Source organism: Trachinotus anak, unplaced genomic scaffold, assembly GCF_046630095.1.
Source record: "Trachinotus anak isolate AG129_WGS33_773 ecotype Australia unplaced genomic scaffold, CSIRO_AGI_Tana_v1 ptg000010l, whole genome shotgun sequence".
Taxonomy (NCBI): domain Eukaryota; kingdom Metazoa; phylum Chordata; class Actinopteri; order Carangiformes; family Carangidae; genus Trachinotus; species Trachinotus anak.
The window spans coordinates 27616293-27638997 of NW_027273861.1; the positions used below are offsets into that span (position 1 = coordinate 27616293).

The 22705-nt window shown below is 41.6% G+C and overlaps 2 protein-coding genes across 6 annotated transcripts in view; one reads left to right on the plus strand and one right to left on the minus strand.

Moving 5' to 3' along the window:
• Positions 1 to 218: 218 nt before the first annotated feature.
• LOC139626263 (adenylate cyclase type 1-like) overlaps positions 219 to 22705 on the minus strand; it is a 43782-nt gene continuing 21295 nt past the window's right edge. Inside the window, exons 8-20 of the mRNA XM_071486541.1 lie at positions 21529 to 21684; positions 17683 to 17877; positions 14410 to 14507; positions 14183 to 14267; positions 13163 to 13252; positions 11705 to 11979; positions 11142 to 11268; positions 10352 to 10468; positions 6418 to 6564; positions 5344 to 5442; positions 4774 to 4888; positions 3510 to 3634; positions 219 to 2903 (exon numbers count right to left, since the gene is read on the minus strand). Of these exons, the coding sequence (XP_071342642.1) occupies positions 2592 to 2903; positions 3510 to 3634; positions 4774 to 4888; positions 5344 to 5442; positions 6418 to 6564; positions 10352 to 10468; positions 11142 to 11268; positions 11705 to 11979; positions 13163 to 13252; positions 14183 to 14267; positions 14410 to 14507; positions 17683 to 17877; positions 21529 to 21684 (1941 nt within the window). The 3' untranslated portion in view covers positions 219 to 2591. The remainder of the gene's footprint in view (positions 2904 to 3509; positions 3635 to 4773; positions 4889 to 5343; positions 5443 to 6417; positions 6565 to 10351; positions 10469 to 11141; positions 11269 to 11704; positions 11980 to 13162; positions 13253 to 14182; positions 14268 to 14409; positions 14508 to 17682; positions 17878 to 21528; positions 21685 to 22705) is intronic.
• phactr1 (phosphatase and actin regulator 1) overlaps positions 14768 to 22705 on the plus strand; it is a 98481-nt gene continuing 90543 nt past the window's right edge. For 3 of the 5 annotated variants that reach the window (XM_071486543.1, XM_071486544.1, XM_071486546.1), the window contains exons 1-3: positions 14768 to 15292; positions 15383 to 15527; positions 21548 to 21615. The gene's annotated coding sequence lies outside the window, so the exon portion shown is untranslated. Of the gene's footprint in view, positions 15293 to 15382; positions 15528 to 20181; positions 20326 to 21547; positions 21616 to 22705 lie in introns of those variants that run through there. The other 2 variants (XM_071486547.1, XM_071486545.1) reach the window with 2 other exon arrangements.

The window sequence follows — 22705 nt, forward strand, 5'->3', positions numbered from 1 at the left end:
ATCAGCGTGAAGCTAAACAACACGACTGGACTCCGGCTGACATTGACCCCGATGTTGCTCCAAACTTCTTACATCAGCTACTCTGTTTTTTCTACTGTTATGTAACTTTATAACCATCAAGAGTTTGATGGCCTCTCCATATGCACTGTGTGTGTTTGTGTTTGTGTGTGTGTGTGTGTGTGTGTGTATTGTTTAAAATGAGGACAGGAAGGGTGCACTTACTCCTGGAGACACGTCCCCACTGGCTTTATTTTTATAATCATAATACGTCAATATCATCGCAGTGCAAACACTTAGTATAAAATATCATCTTTAACAAAATTTACATTCACATAAAACATCTCAATAAATACATCTTCAACCCAAAAAAACTTGACAAATATCTGATCATTCATAATATATCTCTGAAAAAGACTCTACAATGTACAATAATAGCTAGTAATACCTACATATAACAATTGAAACCCGTATCATACAGTATGAAAATATCCAATTTACAGGAAAAATATTGTACATAACTCCAGTCCGTCAACTTTCCATCAACTGTTTAAAGCAAGTGTATAAAAATCCTCATTTTTAACCTTTTAGAATCTCAAAGTAAGCGTCGGAGCTACTACATAGACTTTAAATCTATTTCAAATATGATAAGAACAATAACATTTCAGTCTGGTTATGGTGTCCAAATAAATCTCTGCAAAATCAACACTTGCCATCATTTTGAGTTACAAAACTGTCAAGGAAACAGCTCAAACAGTAAAAATACAGGCATTCAACAAAAGGTAAAATCCACCATAACTGTAGCCACGCATTCGGTTGTGCTACAGCTCAACACCAAAAAAGTTTGATATGTTTATGAAAATAGGTTGGCACATTTGATAAACCAGCTACCTGTTGACTACAGCAGGAGCGGGAGGGAGGAGGAGGAGGAGGAGGAGGAGGAACCCCCCCACCCCCACCCCGGCCTGATGTCAAGCTATCCTGAAAATATGTCCTCGAAAAAGGTTCGCACACCAAGCTCATGAAGAAGACACAGGTCAAAAAAAGCACCTTACATTCAAGAGGACCGCTACCTTTAGCGCATGCATGAGGACTACATTACAACAGAGTCACTGTGTGTCCGCTGCTCGGCCTCGTGTCACCGTTTCATCAAAGCATGCATGTAAGAGCCACAGGCTTGCAGGCAGTGCATGCTCGAACAGATTAGAGGAGAGTTAATGGCTGTGGTAAGCCGCACTGTGAGTAGCATGCTATACCGTAGAATAAATCATCTGGATTTGTGTGAGGAAGCCAGATACGGAGGTTTGGGTGTCTCCGCGTCAGATTTCTTTTCTCCACCAAAGCAGCTTTTAGTTCATAAAAATAGTAGAACGGAATATTTTTAACGATAGAAAATATTTCTTCATAAACAAGCACGCAGAAAAAAGTTTTCTTTTTTTTTTTTTTAAATATAACTCCATGAGGAGGGAATCACACTCGCACAATACAGAAAAAAAAAAAAAGTTTTCTAAGGCATGCTTCAACTCCACAGATACAGACTGGTGTGGCTAGCTATGCACACTCTATTGGCTACATACACTATCAGGTCAAAATAGGATCCAGCTGGCTAGAGCATGCAAGGGGGGTGAATCGGCTGAGATAGGAGACAAATCGCTTTATTGCTACACTTTTGACGAGGAAGAATCTGGAAGTCAAGCATCACAGGGAAACAGACAGCAAACATGACTGAAATGCAGCAGCGGCATCATGCACTTAAAGACGCTGAGCAGCTCGGCTCAGGGAATCATGTGCCGTTAGAGGGGCGGGAACGTGCTGGATCACCGACCCGGAAATGATCGAAGGCAAAGCCCTGACGTATTTTGGCAAGTTTAACACCATTAACTGCCATTTACAATTATACATTTGGCTTCATCCACTTTAAAAACATGCATCTGATGGACAGCAATGCCCCTGTAATGAACTCTTCTGAATTGGTGTCTGATAAATCAATCAAGGTTAAAAAAAAAATAAAAATAAAAAGGCAACAAATGAAATGGCAAGAAACTCATTGTGAGGAGCAGTCGCTAAGGCAACAGCGCTGATTTGGTTTTATACTGAGAGAAAAGGGTCGGCGTCAGCTGCTGGAGGGATTTACAGATGTGTTTGAGGCTTGCGTGCTACACTGTCAATTGTGCATTGCGACGTGTTTTTATTTTGATGCTGATTTATTGATTTTTTGTCGTGGATATAGTTTTGGGAGTCGACTCTGAAATCCTGGAGACGTCCTTGGCCTGTGATTGATTACAGAGCAACGTGGCGAAAGCGTCCTGCATCCTGTTCATGACACCCAGCGGGTGTGAAACTACAAACAGAGCTCGAGTGTGGAGGGAGAGTCTGATCGAGGCCGCCTAAGACTCCCGTGTTCAGTCCAGGCCTCCCATTGGACGATCGGCGTCTCAGCCTCTCTATGCTGCACAGACAGTAGAAGAAGAGTGGAGAGCAACTTTCCCTCTTTAAAATAATCTCTGTTACTTCTGTCTTTCTCGCCATTCATGCTATTTCCCCACCTCCACTGTCATTTTCTTGTTTTCTACGGTCGCCAGAGACAGCATCCGTCACACCATTGCCGTGGGGACAGAGGGCAGGTACCTGGTGGTGCTGGTGGAGGTGGTCGGCTTGGCCAAGCTCGGGCTCGGGGTCCTGATGGTAGTGTAGGTGGTGACGGTCGGGGCGGGGCTCAGCCTGGTGCACACGCTGCCGTGGGTGAACGCGCTCGACCGGCGCTGCTGGCTTTGCGACAGCCTAGCGCCTTGTCTGTGCCCCTCCAGGAAGTAGGTCAGCATCTGACCTTTGCCCTTCACACTGACCTGGCCGCGGCAGACAAAGTCATAGTGGTCTGTGATGAGACGGTAAACGTCCTCTGTCACCTGGACAGGAAACAGAAGATGATGTTGATTATGATGAGCTACACAGTTTCTTGTGGCAGAAACTTGGGTCGAACCGAAAGTTACAGAAGGACCTGAAGTTGTCAGGGGTTGTTGCTGTCCGTGGTGAAAAATAAACATTCTGGGAAATCACTTTTTTCACTTCAGATCAAAAGAAGATTATTATTGATGTGCATTAAAGGGACATTCTGATCTTTTTAGATATATGCTTATTTTCTCATCTTGCAGAGGATTAAATGACAAGATTGATTGACTCTGTATGTTAACGATAATTAGCTTAGCTTAGCATGAAGACTGGAAGCCATTAAAACAGCTCATCTGGCTCTGTCCAGTGTTAAAAATATGCCTGTCAACATCTCTAAGGCTCAAAATAACACAAACTATCTCATATGCTTAACACAATTATAAGTATGAATATAAAAGCAACAATTTGTGGTTTTAGGGGGGGTTATGAGACCATAGTTTATCTATCCTCATCTCCTGCTACAGCGTGGGATGTAAGTAAGATAGTTACACTGCTACCAACCTTTAAATGAAAGGGTTAAAAAGAAGAAGAAGAAGAAGAAAAGGGTGAGAGCAGCTCTGTACCTGTATCTTTCCTTGTACTCCAGTGCTGTCCATCCTGCTGGCTACGTTCACTGTGTTTCCCCAGATATCGTACTGAGGGCGTCTGGCTCCAATCACTCCTGCCACCACTGGGCCCACATTGATACCTGGAAGCAGAGAGTCCATTATATCTGATACCAGGTAACGTCATTGCTACATTTGGCATTTCTCTTTTCTACTTCCTGTTTATTATTAAATCATGTGCATGTTAAAGCCTGGGACTGTTTTTTATGATAAATAAAAAATATGTTGTGGGTAAAATCTCTGAACTGACAAGGTGAACACTGTACGTCCAGAATGTGATTTAGGCTGAGACTGCTCCTTTTTTCGTATTTTTGGTATTGATCCTATAGATGCTAATACTGTCAAGACTTTTTCCTTTTTTTAAGTAAACAAAAGCATGACATAAATAACCAGAAGACAAAGACACAAACACAGATCATATTTAACACACTAGGTCACATTAACAAATCAAATAACAGACAAAAAGACGTAACATTACAATATCAATCAAGCTTTCCAGCCTCAATAAGATATTAGTGGGTATAATAAATAAATAGATAAGGGATCAAAACAAATGCAAAATAATGCAGATTCTGCATTACATATCTGCATCACCAGCCTTATAATTCAATAAGGCTTTCCCATTTTTCTAAATTTTTTTTAACATCATCATTTATTTTTCATGACAAGACTTAGCATGCTTTTGCAACCCTGCAAGTGCAGTTGTTATAGGGCTGCAAGAGAAGTAAAACAAATCACTAATTACACCACAGTGAAAACCAAAGGTACTGCTTCAGCTTTACAGCCACAGTTTGGTCTGGTTTATGTAGGCCAAACCTGACCAGGGTTTGTTTTTCTGCACTTTCTGGAAATGTCGTCTTACGTAAATTACCAAAAAATGCGTTTCTGCAAAGGGGGTTTAGTGGAGCACATAAACATTCGCGGTTTTTTACACATGGAGCCCCACAGTCTGCAGACAGGATGGCACTGTGTACACCAGGTTACATGGGGATTAAACAAGGGCTCCTGTCGCAGGCTCCCCACAGGATACCCAACACAATGGAACCCAGAACTTCAGGTCTCGCTGTGACGAGCTTCCTGGAGGGGAACGCTCTTTCTGTGATGCATTTCCTACCACACTTACCGGCACACAGCATTGACAGTGTCCAGTGCAATAGGTCAGAAGCTCTGACACCAGTGTTTATATAGACCAATGTTTGCATGTCTGTGTCGTTTCACTTACCCACTCTCAGGACAAAGTCGTTGTAAGACTGGTAGTTGATGGCGTCCAGGACGTCAAACATCTCGATGGCAAAGTCTGACACTGTGCATAAGTGTGAGGTGATGGACTTCTTTGCCTAGGAGTCACAAAAACACACAAATGTCAAGAACACACATGACTGTACGCAAAACAAGCACACATATTAGCCTCCATTTCTGTTTCTGGTGACGTGATTGTTCTCATTATTATCTATGCTCACCTCAAAAGCACGCACAGGGGTTCTCCCCAAAGTCAAGCCGCCGCTGTGACTCACAGGTTAAGTTTGCGTAAAAGTTCTTAGGAAGTTGCAGAAAGAGCTCTTTTGTTTGTCAGCTTTGCAGGATTTAAATAAACTTTATGAAAGCAGAATATGCTGACGCCACAGGGGCCGGTAATCCCTCGCAGAGGATTTGCGGAGCAAAACGTGACGGTGTTGGAAATATCAACACCCAGACAATGACTACCTGGAAATACTAGGCCACTCAAAAATGCTGTGTGCATTCTGAACAACAAAACTCATAAAGCATCTAAATATAGCTACTGCATCTGTACCTTGGAGGCAGTTGTAGGAACCAGCCCTACTGCAGCCATGTATGTGCTGCCAATAGTCTTGATTTTCTCGATATCCCTGTAGCACTCTTTATCCATCAGCTGGAGGGAGAAAGAGAAGGAAAGAGGGATGAAAACAGGAGGAAAACATTACTGCCATTACATATTTCAGTAAACTGTCAGTCCATATATTTTATAAGCTGTGTTGGCAAACAGATCCAAATGCCATTTAAAATTGACTATTTTGGCATGTTTGAGTAAATTAATGCTTTATGTTGCTGATTATAGATTCATGCAGGCCAAAAGTCATCTGTGAGTTATTCCCTATTTTGAAGAACTTTCCCAACCGTGACCAATGCTTATTATACTGCATCAATAAACACAGTATTTTCTAAACCCTCAGTCTTTGAAAGTGACATTATGGACGTCACGTCGCACCAGAGCTTCACCTCCAGATTCTCCGCAGGCAGAGCGGGCAGACATGAAACCTGCTGGAAAAATACATTCAAACTAGAATTACTGCCTTGTGGTTGTTTCCCTCCACAACATGGTCAAAGCCTCCCCTTCCTGAGTTACAGCACTGAATTTTTTTGCAGTTTGCAACAGTGAAGCTGACCTTTGACCTTTTTGATATGAAATGTCATCACTACATTTTATCCTTATAGACATTTGAGTTTAATTGTGTCCTAATTGGTGTATGAATTCATGACTTATGGCCAAAAACATGTTTTGTGAAGTCACTGACTTTGACCTTTGACCTTTGACCACCAAATTGTAATCAGTTCATCATCAAGTCCGAGTGAACATTTGTGTTAAATCTATGAAATTCTCTTCAGGTGGTCTTGAGATATCACATTCAAGAGGCCAAAACCCTGTTTTGTGAGGTCACAGTGACCTTGAACTTTGACCTTTGACCACCAAAATCGAATCAAACCAAATTAAGGTCCCCTGAAGGCCTTACTGAGATACTGAGTTCACACGAATGGGACACACAGCGCAAAAACACAATACCTCTGGCTCTGACTGTTGCCAGCGCAGACACAGAAAAACTGCGGACGTATGAAGCGTTTTACTCACCTCGTCAAAATCAGCGATGATCTCATTGAGCAGCCTCAGACACTCGACTCCCATGTTGTTTCCGTCCAGCTCGATGTAGAAGTCGTTGAAGTTGGCGATGGAGGCAAACAAGACTCCAACCTGAGCGTAGGACTGGTAGTACAGGTCCTGGAGGGGAGACAGCGGGCGCAATTTACAACATCTTCCTCTTCTCAAGCTCCTTGAACATAGTACTGCCCAGCTGGGCCAATTAAAGGGTCAGTTCACCCAAACTGCAAATGAACGGAAACAATGTGTGTAACAAAATAATCTCATTTCAAAGGTCCATTTACTAGTCTTTCAACCACATCTTCATCATGACGCAGGCTCAGGTGTCATCACGTGACCTACAGTAAGTTGGGAACTTCACTTGTGACAGAAAGAGATGGATCCTCCCTCCATGTACAAAGATTTGTTAATGCACCATGTGACCAAAGTTCCACACTTTTTCCACCACGTGGTACCGACATCATCTTCAACGCGACCCACACACAAACAAAGGAGGACATCAAAGGAAACCAAACAGAGAAACGTCTGCACCTCCTCCACTGACCACAGCTTTGTTTGGCAGGTTGCAAAAAGAAGAGTGAAATAACTAAATAAAATGTAACAGGCTAAAGTCACCTGGCTGCTTAAAAATGTCCCGTCTTGCACAATGATGACAATTAGTGACGATTCTCTCTGACCAATCAGAAGTTTGCAGTGTTTTCACGTCACCTTTTGGTATCGCTTCAGCTCACTCGGAGCACTGATGGAGGTGAAGCCAAACAAGGTACCAGGTAATATCCACAACCTTTGCCCAACAGAAAACCAGACATAAGTGAGTGGAGCTGTTGCTGTGCAGTGGAAACGGGATGTTACTGTAGGTGATGTATGTGATGACACCTGGGCCAACTCCAGCTGCTGAAGAAGACTGTGAGGTGCTGTTAAAGGCTAGTGTGTTCGATTATTTTTTTGTTTTGTTTTCTTACAGATGAATGTTATTTTTGTGATGTTACCTTGATCAGAGATGACATTTTGGAAAGAGAACACAATAAAAACAAGAAACAGAGCCAACAGGCTTCTGTCCATAAATAAAGACCAGCAGGTAAATACTGTTTTTTCAGTCCTTATGCTGGAGCAGTGAAACTTTGAATTCCAGGCAGCAGAGTCCCACTGCGCTGTGTTATGAATACACTGTATGGGTGAACTTTAGCCCAAAGGAAAGAGAGGAAGCCTTTCTATACACTGTCGCTCTGTGGGGTCACCAATGTGCCGGAAACATACTTCCTGTCCCCCAGTGTTTACTAATCTGAGCCTCAGATGATCACTGCGTCGTCAGATGCATAGCCCGCTGATTGTTGAAGGATAGGAACAGCTTATCTTTTTATTGTTGTTAAAAAAACCTTGAAAAGACCAAAACCAACAATGAATTTAACAGACTAACCAGCACTGTCTGTGTGGCCAGAGCCCATAGATATATACTGTATATAGTTATCCTGCCATGGACCGCTGCGGCTTCAGGGTCACATATTCCTTCATAATGTTTAACATGTCCTGTGTAACTTGTTTCCTTTTCAGTTTGCCAGACTAGCAAAAGGAAAACAGAATAAACTATAATCTGTCTTCATCAGTTTTTGAATAATAATGGAGTTCTGTGATAAATGTGGTTCTACAGGAAACACTTAATCTTTAATCTCCTCCGGCTTCAGTTTGTTTATAATAATGAAAATATCAAACAGCTGTTCTGCTGCTGTTCTGCTTCAAGCAGTTAATCATTCAAAAAAAAGTGTTTACCTTCAGTTTTACTGATGAAGATCAGTTTACCCATCATGAGCAGTGCTACAGTGCTCGGTTGTGTAATGTCTTCTGTGTCAGTTGTGAGTCATCAGTGTTTTTTCAACTTTGGATCGTAGACTTTAAATCATTAACAGAAGGGCTATGTTACAAACTGAGGGCATGGAGTTTGAAAATTGGGGGCATTCACCTGGCAGACAGGGTCTAATGTTAAGAGGCTTCCGCGCTGCATTATGGGAAATGTAGGAACCAGAGTTTTTGGAGCTTCACACATATTAGGAACTTTGGACGTCTGAATATTTCGGCCTGTGCTGCTTCATTTTTGACCATTTTCTCTTTTAATCTGTCACCTCCAACTCAACTAAACCTAAACTCTGGTTCAAGTCTGTAACAAGCCTCAGGGTCCCCTTCACATCTGTTTGGGGTCATTTTGCATATTAGTCAAAACCCCTCTGGTAAAGGTTCTTGCAGCTCTTGAGCTCATAATACTACAATGATTTTACATTAATATGCTAAATAGGCTCATTTCTTGCTTTGCAACATCAAAGCTTTGCCCTAATGAAACTGTAGTTTTGTTCTACTTACTCACATATGCACATTTCAGTTATACAACCACCATCAGAATGAATATGAGCCTTCATAACACAAATGATAAAATTTTCTGCTTTGTATCTATTTGATGATGGTAAAAAAAAAAAAAAAAAAAAAACTAGTCTCTAACATACAGTACTGTATATAAATATAAAAGATATAAAAGATGAAAAATAAAGAAGAAAATTAAGAAATTGCCACATTTTCTTAGTGTTTAATGGAAACATTTGTAATAAAAAAGACTAATTTGCAAAAAATAATGCACGTTAGCATGAAATAGCTAAATATAAACATAAAGGTGAATTTGTTTCCACTTCATTGGTTGGAAAATGTCTCCTGACTGGAGTTGAGCCATAAGCTTTGTATTCAATGTTTCTGTCTATGCAATATAAATATAAATATAACTATAAATATATTATTTGGACACCAACATTTCTGTACTTTTATTTTGTTTTGAACCTGGACGCAGCTTCACTGTTTACAAACCAAGCCTGTCCTCACGAGGGGCTTTGCATTTCCTGATTCACAGGCCAAAGGATGTATGTTTTCATCACTTCCCTGAGGAGGGGGGATTGGGGCAAGGAAGGAACAGAGATCAGTGGAGGGGATGTTCATCAATCAGTGGATACAGGCAGCTCACACTTCCATTTTAACACCACCACACATGGTCGGGGAAGCACAGCCACTGACCTAAACAGAGGGGATATTTTCCCACATTGAGAACCAAATGCCACATGGACACAGAGAGAGTTTCTCTACAGTGTAGGAGGATTACATCGGCCTCCAAAGGCCTGTACCCTACTCCAGTTTTTATCAGCCACTATCCACTTCTTCAGCTTTACCAAAAGACCTGATTACCAGCTCGAAGTGAAGTTCTTAAGATTAGATTTCACACCAGCTAATAAGCGCTGATTTGGTGATTAAAGGGTCAAAAGACACGTCGAGGTCAGACTGGACTAAATCGGACAGATTTTTAGACATCTAAGCCTCATCGAAAGCAAAACAACGCTCTGGACTGGTTGTCCATGTAACAGCCATCGCAGCTCATGATACCAGGCATCTCCCAACTTTTGTAGTGAACTTTATCACTGTGAGCTCCAGACGAACATAACTTTGAGATTCCATTGGCAGTATATTAATACATGGAATAAAAATGTACTGCACATAGTCAAATTTTCAAATGACAGCATCGCAAAAAAGGAATTCTGCTGTTGCACTTTTCTCCAGTTTTTTGTTTTTTGTTGTAAAATACTGTTTAGTTTTATCTCTGCAGGACTTTAAATCATTTAAAATAAACAATGAGGAGAAGAAAAATCTCTCTATGATTGAGCCTCTCTCAACTAACAAATAAGTAAACATAAAAAAGAGTGGGAACCACTGACCTACATGTCTACAAAGTGTCACTTTTCAAAAGTCTAGATGTCTTTTGAGCTATAAAGCACCACACCAGCACCTCCTGTTTTCAGCCGTCACTGGTTTCTCAGGCTTCATCTCCCTTTAGACAGTTGATCCCTGTTGGACGAGCCTGGACACGACTGAGGATTCTCACCATGTTCCTGGGGTTGGACATGAGGAAGTGTTGAGCCACATGAGCCGGCAGCAGGTTGAACAGGATCCTCTTGTTATCCAGCTTCACCTTCTCCATGTCGTCTCGCTCCTCCTCCGCCTGCACACGACACACAGGTGGAGAAGGAGGAGGTGAGCGCTCTCACAGCGATGTGGATGTACATCCAGAGTGAAACTGATGCTCCATCGTGGAAACACAATAAAACCTTTAATGTAGCTCAAATCTCAAAGGGGAGATGTAATTGCTCGTCCTTATCACTAGAGGGAGATAATGGTTTGCAAACAAGACAAGTGTTCGCTGTCGTTCTTAAAATAGAAACACTTTCATGATCCACTGAGACTGTGCAAGACTGTGCATGTAAACACACAAACACAATCACACAGAAAAAATGCATCATATGAACAAAAAAAAACTGAGTGTTGTTTTTAAAGAATCTGCCAGAAATTATATTTCAACCTGTTCCTACCAGAAATAAATTTATTTAAAGAAATTTTGAATTTAGTTTAAATATTTTTATATTTATTTTATATGAAAATATTTAGTTAATCCTTCTTAAACAAGCACATCAGCAAGGCAATCAAACCAATACATATTACAAATAAATAAACACATTAAAAAACAAGAGGGATAATAATATTAATATACAGACTGACACATGGTCACACTCAACAGCAATTTTATAAAATTATAAAACTGCATTCACATACTTGCGCAGCAGCTGATATATTGATTCTCTGACAAATATGTGCTGGATGTACAAACACACACATACCTGAGTAGCCCAGAGATAGTCCAGCCGCAGCTTCAGGTCCAGTTGTCTTGAATGAAGAGTCAGAGCTCCAGAAAACAACAAGACTGCCAGCACAGGGTCATAACCTCGCGTGTGGAGAAAACCTCCACTGAAAGACACACAGAAACAACATGGAGGTTTATTTTTGTTAATTTATAGTTTAGTAATTGCGTAATGATGATAAGAAAGCAGCTCACTAATAGGCAAATTGCAAAACAAAATATTCAAATGGTGCCAGATGTAGATACTTTACATTAGAGCCACAAAAATTAGTCAATTCATCAATTAGTCAGTCAACAGAATATTAGATGGCGACTATTTTGATCATCAAATAATTGTTTTATTTATTTATTTAGTAATTGCTGGTTCTATTTTCTTAACTGTGAATCTTTTTTGTTTGTTTTTGTCACGACGAATGAACAAATCAAAATCAGCACATCAATCAATATGGTCGATAATGAAAAGAACATCTAGTTGCAGTACCAGATAAACAGACACATATCTTTTGCATATTAAACAACACATCACATGCAGCTCAGCCTCACCCCACAGCTTGGCGATAGCCGCTGGTCTCCATGACGACAGTGTAGGTGACAGAGAGGAGGAGGAGCAGGAGGATCTTGGGGAGCGAGGACACTCGGAGGTAGGGGACGATGGTGAGGGTGCCGGCCACGCAGGACAGCAGGGCGTACGCCATGTTGGGACAAGCTCTGTCCACCACCGTGCTGTTGGAGGGTTCGACGCCGAGCACGTCTGCAGGGACGTCCTCCACTGAGAGGCTGGAGTTTGTCCCAACTTTGCCCCAAGGAACACATCCCACCTGGAGGAAGGGACCAAATGTATAAGTGTGTTACAAACAGCCACCAATATATGTAATTATTTATTTCACTAATAAAAATGTGCCCTAATTAAAACTAGTAGGGCTTAATGCTGAAACAATTAGTTGAGTAATCAGTTAATCCAGCAACAAAACGAGGAATTAATGATTTTATGTAATTAATCAGGTAACGAGACAAAAGCAACAGAGCCAGATATCTGCTTCCCCCTGTTTCCAGTCTTTATGCTAAGCTAAGCTAATCACAGCCTGTCATTAGTAGCTCATTGTCACAGGTCATGTCATTAGTTTTGCAGGTATTTAGCGAAATAACCTTGTGAGCTGATGATGGTGCGAGATGTTAATGGATCATCAGTGTTGTTACGTTTCCTCCTGAGCAGGATGTGAATGTTTGTGCCAAAATGTCACAGCATCAACGTTAGCGTGCTAAAGAGCTAAACTGGGATAGTGAACATTATACCTGCTAAACATCAGTGTGTTAGCAGGCTGATGTTAGCACTTAGCTCAAAGCACCACTGTACCTTTAATTATCAAAGGCTGTAGCCAGCAGTGTCATCCCTGCTGCTACACCTCTGCACCACTGTATTCTACACATAGAGTAGTCTCACACACACACACACACACACACACAGGCTACACAGTTCTGGGGCTGATGCTGACACCAGCCAATTTGCGTTTAAAATATTTTAATGGGTATTTTACACTTGAACAATGAGTGTTGTATTCTTCAGAGACTGTGCTGCACCATCTGCTCAGCTGTGATGTGTTATCTGCCAACTCGATGTGCTGCAGAGACTTGTAAACCGTATAGTCTGCTGGATGAACAATGAAATGAAGACACTGTTTCCAACTCATCTCTCTCAAGTGCTTTTTACTGTATTATCCACTCCATTCTTTCATTATCATTGTTTTTATACAGCCTTATACATCATATAATAATAAATATTTATTATATTTGGTATATTTAGGCAATTAATAATGATTTGCAACACCCATTAAAATATTTACATGTACACTATCCAGAAACCAGGATAACACTAATTTAAATTGTTTTTTTTAACAGGTTTTGAATGATATTATGCTCTAAAAATAAACCTGAACTCCAGTTTAAATTGTCATTCTTAAAAAAAAGTGGTTGGGATCAACACACAGACACACACAGACTTACCACACAGGCCTGGGTGACAGAGTAGGTGAGCAGAACCAGGAACACACACAGCACTGTTCGGATCTGGATGGTGAGGCATCCTGGTTGGCACTAAAACCAGAGGAAAGAGACAGGGGAGGCAGGGGGGAGGGGGTTGGGGAACAGTCAGTAAATGAAGCACCTGTTTATCTACCTCGATCGCATTTTGGACAAACCATTAGCCAGGAAATGAAATGAGCGCATTTCGTGGCGCGGCTCATTTTACGAAGGCCTATTATAGGAGACGCTTAAAGGATATGATGACAGTTCAGTGTAGCGTGATACCACTGTGTCATTTAGAGGGTATGAGCGTTGATGTCAGTTGCAGTCACTCCCACCTGACTGGTGCATTCATGCATTTACAGAGAAAATATCGCTTTAAAAACTGAGCTGTGAACAACCAAATAAAAAGTCCTGCACACTGTCAATCAGCTTATGTAAAAACATTTCAGTCCTTTAATACAAGTTTTACGCCTGTGCGCTAAAGAAAGTAGCAGAGTGGTAATCGAGAGGGTCAGGAGAATTCCCGGTGTGCTGTTAGCATTTTGGGCCTGGCGCTGGACGGATGGATTATTGTGTAGGCTAATGATACTGTGCAAAATAAAAATACTGTGGGCTACCTTGCTGCGCCATCGGGCCAGTCAAACAGTGCACTTGTGTCCCCTTGTCTCTCCTTGGGCACAAGCCGTAAATAAGTGGCCCCTTCTCAAGTGGTACAACCCCGGTGTGCGTTGAATTGTACTAGGTCAGTTCCCTGCTACATTTGGTCGTCCACAGACCACTGAATGTCCAGTGAGTCGCACAAATCTTTGTTTCTCATGATAGTCTTTACTTTTTTTCAGTAATATCTGTTCATAGCAGCCACGTGATAGCTTGTTCTGCCTCTCAGCTGTGCCGAAGAGGGTGGTAACAATGCAAAAACAGTGGAATCAGAGCGCACCACCGTACAGAGGAGAGCGTTTCTGAGGAGAAGCCTGCTGGGAGACGCCGGAGGGATCCTACCTGAACCCTGGTGAGATGCAGGTACATGACACAGGCCACGTGGAAACACACACACAGCACCAGCAGCAGCAGCACCAGCATCCCCCTGAGAGGAGAGGAGAGACCAGAGTGTGAAGGGCTTTCCCAGATTTCCACTGACTGCACTGAAAACACCTTCCTGCCTAATTGTCTCACTACAGCCTGGCAAGATTGTGTGTCTGTGTGTGTGTGTGTGTGTGTGTACTTACTGTGGGATCATTAGCAGATAGATAAGGCCAAACAGAGCAGCAAGGATCAGAGAGAGAACCACCGCACTGATGAAATGGTCGTCATACACCTGGTGATACTAAGACGGAGAGAAAACAGAGAAAATGTCTGTCCATGCGTCACCTCACATGTTTATCTGGGTCTAGATCCACACAGAGTCAGTCACACGTCCTTTCACACGGAGAATCCCGACCCTGCTTCTAAGTTTTGTACTGCCACATAGCCAACATCAGAATTAGCAGCTGTTTACCTACGAGTCATGAGCTTCAGCCATGAGCCATTGTTTCATTTAAAATACAAGAGCTTATTCAGGGCAGACTGGACACTGCACTGACTCGGTATCAGAAAGTGATGCTGAGCTCAGCGGGGGGGCGGGAGGCAGCTGGCTTTTGAAACCAGAAGAGACCATATTTGGAGAAGAGGGTGGAGAGCGTGTACCGCTCTGTTATGAGTGCATACATTGTGCGCATGCGCACCGGAGTGGAAACTGAACCTGCGCACTAAACGTCAAGAGGCAGCGGCAGAAAACGAGCAAATCGCACTGATTTATCGTCTTTGTGTGCGAAGTTTGAGAAGTTTCAGACAGAGTGCTGTTACAGGAGCAGAGCAGCTCCTTTTAGGAAAAGATCGGTACGAAGGTTGTGAGCGTAACGGGCGAGAGAGAGAGAGAGAGAGAGAGAGAGAGCGGTGACGCTGGCGCTGTGCAGCTAGCTTGTTCGTTAGCAGTTAGCATCGTTGCTGTGAACGTAGCAGTGCAGTATATGTGCACTTCAAGCTGTTTGTCAGTGAATAAAAGAGACGACTCCTCAAGACCGAAGTTCCCTCGTCTCCTCTGTGCTTCAGCTACAGTCCAGACGACGCCAGGTAAGTTAACAAGTTGTTTGTCCACTATCCAGCACATTTGGTATGTTTATTCTTTGTTCAGAAGAATAATCCTAAAACTTCTTCTGACAGGAAGGAGAAGGGTGAAGATGTCCAGGCAGAGAGCAGCAAGATGAAGGAGGGACTTAAAGCACAGGGAAGACAGGCCACAGAAAATCACGAGACAGGACAGGCCCTGAATGCTTGAGAGATCTGTTGCTACTACTGCCATGATAAGGTATGTTTGAGTTGGGTCCATATATACATATATATATATATTGTCTGCTCAGATCTGTAGAAGTGACAGTATGCCGGTAAGGTAAGGGATACAGAATCCCTTCAGAGCGGTCTGGCTTTGCAGAATACCTCCAAAAACAAGCTTTTATGAGGCATCCTGATCAGATGCAGCTTCAAATGTAGAGAAGAAACAACTATTTTCTGAGGTTACTCTGGATATTTAGGCCCTAAATCCTCTCTCAGGGTGAGATCAGACATCCCATGAAGTCAGCTAATTTCACCTGTACATATCCCTGACCTTATCCCTCTGGTTGGTGCTGAAAGCTCCAGAACCACAGGTCTTATCTTGAGTGTAGATAGAGCTTCACCTTTAGACTCAGCCTCAAGCATAACTCACCTGACTGTCACTAATTCCACCTGCTGTTCTCACGCTCTGTCTTAACTTTGTGAACAAGACCCAAAGATACTTAACTCCTTCACTTGGGACAGTTAAGTTAAGAGAAAGGACAGAAGGATCGGAACTCTCTAATTATCATGTACTCTGCTCACTGGCCATAGGGTTAGAAAAGTTTTAAAGAGTAACAGCTGGTAATCTTGTTTTTTGCTGACCTCTAGTGGGTTAAGTCCTCACCTGTAGGCCAACATTACTGATTTAACATGCTGCAGCATGGTAACATGATGTGTTAGCTGCAGTCGAATCTCATCTCATAAGAATTTGGTCATTAAGTTAGTTTTAGATGTACAGTATGTTGTCATGAACTCGAGTGCAGGGTGCTCCAGTTGATAAAGTTGATAAACAGAATGAAAAAGTTAACATCAACTTTAATTGTTTGTATTAAATTTCATTGTGATTAATTCATACATTAATTGTCACAATATTTCACAACCAAAGAGAGTTGATGAACCAAGGAACCGAAACAGTCGACATCCCTGGAGCCATTCGCAGAGATAATGAGAAATATTGAACCACAGTCGATTTTACATGACATTAAGTTTATGTCTTTTTGCTTTTTGTTTGTTTTGTTTTTGCCCCTAAGCAGCTTTAACTCAGAAACCAACCAGCTCTTCTTTACTAGAGACGTAACTTGACACAGGGTTTCTGTGATTTGATGAGGCACAACTTGATTTGGTAAAATGCACCATATGAGCACAACGTTGCAAGTAATCAAAATTCAAAAAAGCAACTGTCACACATTGAACTTTTGCCCTCGGGTTGTTATAATCCAGCTTCGCTGTCCACAAAGTTATTTTTATTTCTGCAAGCAATAAGTTTACCAGAGCAAATTACATGTTATGCATCTAAATTTTCTGGTTAAATGAATATATCCTGTAAAATACTTAGACACTTGCTCGAAAAAATATATTTTTCTCCTCCATGAATAAATAATAATCTCTAAAGATCTGGTGTGTAGTTAAATATGAATTATATGAAGAGTGATGTGTCCTGAACTCTACCAGCACCCTCTGAAATAAATCTTTTTTACCGTAGTTGTGTGGGAGTAAATAAACTCTTTTTACTCATTTATGTCTTTATGTTTTTCTGCTGTTGGCTTTTTGCTGAACAATCAGACATCTAAAGATTGTTTAAAAAAATGAGACACAATTAACTAGTTTTTTACTTTGTACAGGGTTTTTAATTCTTCTGCCACCAGTTTGAATGACTAGATTGCTCACAGATAGTGACACACACACACACACACACACACACACACACACACACACAAACCCATCTCTGTTCTGTGTCTCCTTTATGGCTCATCCCACGCACACATAGGAGAACGATATCACGTGTGCCGCTCAGACGTTCCCAAATCATTATCTGCGCCCCCTCCTGAGAGGGTGGGTGGATTCCTCACACACACACACACACACACACACACACACACACACACTCGCACACACACTCGCACACACATCACAGACAACAGACGTGGGAGAGAGGGAGAAAGGGGAGAAAGAGAATTAGAGACTGTGTAGGGTGTGTATGTGTGAGAGTTAGATAGAGAGGAGGGGGCATGGCTGGTGGGGTGCAGTCACGACACATGTTACCTTATGTGTAATGAGGAAAGTATATCCTGTATTTGTTCTGTTTTGTATGCCTCCCTGCAGATGTTCAGTGTGTGTGTGTGTGTGTGTGTGCATGTGTGCGTCCTCACCCTGCGCTCCCTGTCTCTGCTCCTGTAGAACAGGGTGATGTAGTTGAGGTCTGATGTCTCCGACTCGGTCTGCCGCGCTTCGATGAGCCGCCCGATGTAGCGGTTGACTCGTGTTCCCGGCGAGTGCTGCACGGCGGTGGCTGAGAAGGACGTCCGGTTCCTCAGCTTCTCTGACGCGGTGCGCAGGGCTCTCCGCTGTCAGGGCGCCAAAACAGGCAACACAATCAGTGTCTGCAGAGGCCAGCCTGTCTGACTGGTTCTCAGCATATGTGGTGAGGCATATAGTTTTGTGAGCTGAGAACTGAGGAAAGTAAGACTGTGGTAACTTTATGAAAGTCAGTGGAAACAAGATGAAGAATCTAGCTAAATAAAACTTCTGGCCCCACGCATGCTTGGGTCCTTGGCCCAAGTCTGGCCCATATACTTCCACATCTGGGCAGATTCCAGCTGTTATCCTCCGGCTGTTATCCTTATTGTCCACCAGAATTGGCCCAGATGTGCATGTAGCATCTGTCAGTCTTACTGTAAATGGGTCGGATTCAGGCCCATATAGTGTTTATACTGGGCCAGAAGAAAACAAGCCTAGTCCACAGCAACATTAGCAGCTCTGTGAGACTGTATAAACTTACTTCACTGCCAAAGCCTGCAATGACATTATGGTAATGGAGAAGCCTAATAGAAGACTAAAAATAAACAACCACAGTCGTAAGAAAGGAACTAAAAATATGTTTTGAATGATTTAGATCCGTTCTGGGTGCTGCAACTAAAAAGGCACTTTAGGTGAAACCCTGGGATGGTTAAAAGTCCTTGGTGGTGGAAAGTGTTAATGAGCCGTAACAAATAAGATTTTTTAATGTTTGAATTTGACACCGTGCAGGGAGCCAGTCCAAGGAGGCGGAAACGTGGGTGTCTCCTCTAACTGCTGGACAGATGTTAAGAGATACAAGTTTCTAATGTAGTAAAATGCTTATTTGGAAAATATTAGTGTAAATACACCGTTCTCCAGTTTGAACAGGGATGAGAGAAGCCTAATTTCAATATTTAGGGTCCATCTCAGACTCAGCTTCCTAGACTCAGCTCTACTGCTCAGCTTTATTCACCTACTGTATGTATAGAAGGCTCATTTGAGATTTGTCTTAGCAAAAGCACAGACATAATTAATAATTGAGTGATGGTTTTGTTCCATTTAAGCGTCCCAGTAAGCCAGTGAGCATTCACATGACCAGGACCCTGAGAGTGGTAAACATAATGTAATGCAGCCTTGATTAATTGTTTTCATTACACCTGTGCTTTTCTTTCCTGCTCTGAAAAAGACCGGAGAGGCCTCAGCCGCACTTACATGAGTCTCCACGAGTCTCTTACTGAAACACGTCCGACTAAGTTCAAGTACGAATTGCTTATATTCACGTTTATAACTGTGGTCAAAGAAAGTTAGAGTAGTGGATTAAGTGAAGTATTATTGTTAGCGCTGCTAGTTCCACCCCCTTGCTAACTTTTCTCAACATTATGTGTGTAGTATATATTTTACCTTGTTTGTTCTGACCATGTGTTGGGTTAATTATCCTCAAATGTACTGTTGCCAACTGTTAGCATGTCAGTAACATTGAAAGCTGGGGCTGACACTCTGACTGTAACATTTATCATTTCAACATGTTAGCATGTAGACACAATCATAGTTAGCAAGTGGTACATGATAGTAAACTGAATGTTTTTACACAAGGTGAAGCCTGGAAGTGGTATTACATATTCTATTCCATACAGCAGGAAACAGCAATGTACTTAGTGGTAGATATGACTAGAAGGGCTGTCAGCATAACAAGTGTCCCTTCTCCATTTATGTAGTTGACAGCAATTGTGCTAAAAATACAACATGTAGTATTCTTAAAATTTACACCTGCTTCTATAAAAATAAATTAAAAACACAGTGGTTCTCTCGCTGACATCATTCAGTCTCAGTGGAGGTGATACAAAGACCATAATATAATTCTGCTCCTACGCTCCTGTTCCTGTTCTGTTCCTTCAGGTTCTACATCCATCTGAAGTAATTAACTCTTGTTTTCATCCTTCATATCTTAAGGTGTTTCTCATATAAATGCTACTGGGTTTGACTCGTTCTTGGTGCAGTTAGAATATAGAGTATCTGAAACTTGAAACAAGAATAGAGTAAAATGGAATAATGTAGACTGCTGTCAAGAAAACTACACTTTGGACATGTCTGGATGTGTAATAGTGACATTGCACAACAGATAATTGCACTTCATTGGCTGTGTTTTTGGTTTAAGTTTATTTTTGAATTTTCATGTAATGCACATGAATTACACAAAGATTTGAGGAACATTTGAAAAGATAAATATGATTTCGATTTGCATTTCCTGTTTTATTTTGAATTTTCTGAATTATCTCACCTGGCTTATTTTACTTCCTGCCCCAGTGTTTTTCCCACCTTTTGTAATCGTCTGCCCCGCCCCAATTAGTTGCACCTGTGCCTCGTTACCTGCGCCCCTTGTGTGTATTTAACTCTCTGTGTTCCTCTTATCTTTGTCAGCTTGTCAGTTCAGTTTTCCCTCGTGATTCTGTTCCCTATGGTTATGGATTTTGGAGTCCTTGTTGCCTGTTTGATTCTCCCTCAAAGTAAAAGTGAAAGTAAGACTTTTGTGTTTCAAATGAATGTTTCAAATCTCAGCTCAAATTCTCCTTAGCATTTGAGCCAAGATGAGCTATCTTCCTCATTTGGTCTGCTTGTTCTTTGTTTGAATTTTTTTTTTTTTGCTATTTTGTTGTTGGTCGATGGTTTTGATTCTGTGTTGACTGTATTTCTCTTGATGGTGTACAGCTCTTTGGTCAGCTGTTTGCTGACAGGCCCATTTTTCTTGAAACCAAACCACCATGACAACCTGCATAAATCAGTGGCAGTGCTGCGTAATAAGTAATGTTGGTCGGTTGGACATGAATCCATACAGATGCAGCTCTTCTAGGTCATCAAAAGTCAGACGATTTAATGTTCTCTGACCCAAACAATTTGCAGTGTCATAATTCTATTATGAAATTCCTGTGTTACAATGCTGGGATTTTGGCTACTTGGATAATCATGTAACAATGTGGCTAATGCTATTAGAGGAGATGATACCAGGCTGTGGGTGATTACCAGCAGTCATAATGCAGCCTCATCAGAATCATGAAGTACTAATGCCTGGCCAAGCTCACACAGTCGGGCGGATTACAGCTAGCAGGCTATTTCTGACAGCTAGACGCGGTGATGCCACAACACCGATCCCCAAACACCAGCCGGCCGAGGAACGAACCAGCAGCACTGTGACTCACTGCTGCGTCATAGTGGTTTAAAAAGCAAATATACTCACAGTCATGGAGAAACACATGAACAAGCACAAATCAATGTTTGTCTTCACATTTAAACATCATTTTGTCAGATACATAACCTACACACACAAACACACACTCTGAGAGCCTAAGAGCAATGCATTTAGCTGAAATTTATAAGATAAGACCATAAGATCTATTCCACTGGCTTACTTTTCAACAAGTAGTTATAATGCAGGCATACTGTAGCGCTTATGATGCCGCAAAATCTAGAAATCCAGATTACTGTGCATGAGTGTGTGTGAGCCTATGATTGTTTGTGTGTATAGCAGATTAGGAATCCAAGCAGGATTTTACTCCATCACAAATGGACACACAAACCCATTAAAAGGATTTTTTTTTTTTTCCTACTATGTAACCCAGAAATATTCACATCTACTCCGTACAGTAGTGGTGCGCACATGGCTGCAAGCATAAAAAGTGACTTATTTCTATATTTAGAACCTGAGATGTACAAAAGTCACACACCTTGTCATCATCCTCACAGGTCATGACGTTGGAGAAGGGGATCTCGGCCTTGAACATCTTCCTACAGTGCATGAGCTGCACTAGCAGGTAGCACACTGTCTTAAACTTCATCCTCTTGGCTGGTTTGATGTCTGACAGAATCAGACCTGGAAAGATCTGGAAAAGACAGAGACAATGAGATGAAGGTTCCACCCAGTCTAAAGGTCGATGTCCAGGTGTTTGTGATTATAAAGCAGGTCTAGGTTCTATATTAATACTGTGAAAGTATCAAAGCCTCAGTCCACAGAGAAATGCACACAGCCTGTATTCAGAAACTGAGCCTTAAAACCAGCCGTCAGGACTTCTGGAACTTTGTGATGTCCCAACAAAGCAGTCACCACTCTCAGCCATGCCCCAAGCCCCGCCCACCTGGACCCACCATCCCACCTTGCAGGATTTGGTTTCTATGAGTGTTTACCTGAAATCTACTACATTTTTATTACATCACTCAGAAAACAGTCAGCCAATCAGAAGAGAGATTCACATCCTCTCTTCTGATTGGCTGACTGACCTGCTACTAGAGCTCCAGAGAGAAGCCTGAGTGAGGAGATGTAAAACTTTGCTGAGATGGTTTTTGGTTCTTAAAACCACAAATATATCTTCTGATGGATATCAACACTTCAGATAAAACAAAAGAAAACAAACAAGAAAAGTGTAAAATATGGGACCTTTAAATCTCTTTTACCTAGAAACCTTTGTTATGTTCACAGAAACTGAATTTCCGTCCTTAGGGAAATGAAGTAGTTTGGCTTACAACCAGACTGGTTTTATATAAATGTCCCCTCTGAAGCCTTGTAGATAATTCAGTTTATTTAATTCCTTTGTAAAAACATTTAAGTTTCTAAAATTAAACTTGAAAACTCATCTTTTCTAACCTGCCCTTTTTATTTATTTTTTTTATTTTTTATTTTTTAAAACCTCAAATCTTCTCATTTATGCACTTCCTGAGGAAGTTGGATTATTCAGGGATGGATGGTTGAAAAAAAGCACAACAGGAGCAGTGATATGACATGAGAGCGTGAATATTAATGTGCTTTGGAGAATCTTCTCATTCATGGAAATAAAGTAGGTTTGAGTGGGATTTTTACAGTAAACTGTGTGCAACGTTAGAAAACCTGGATGTATGAAGTGTTTATTT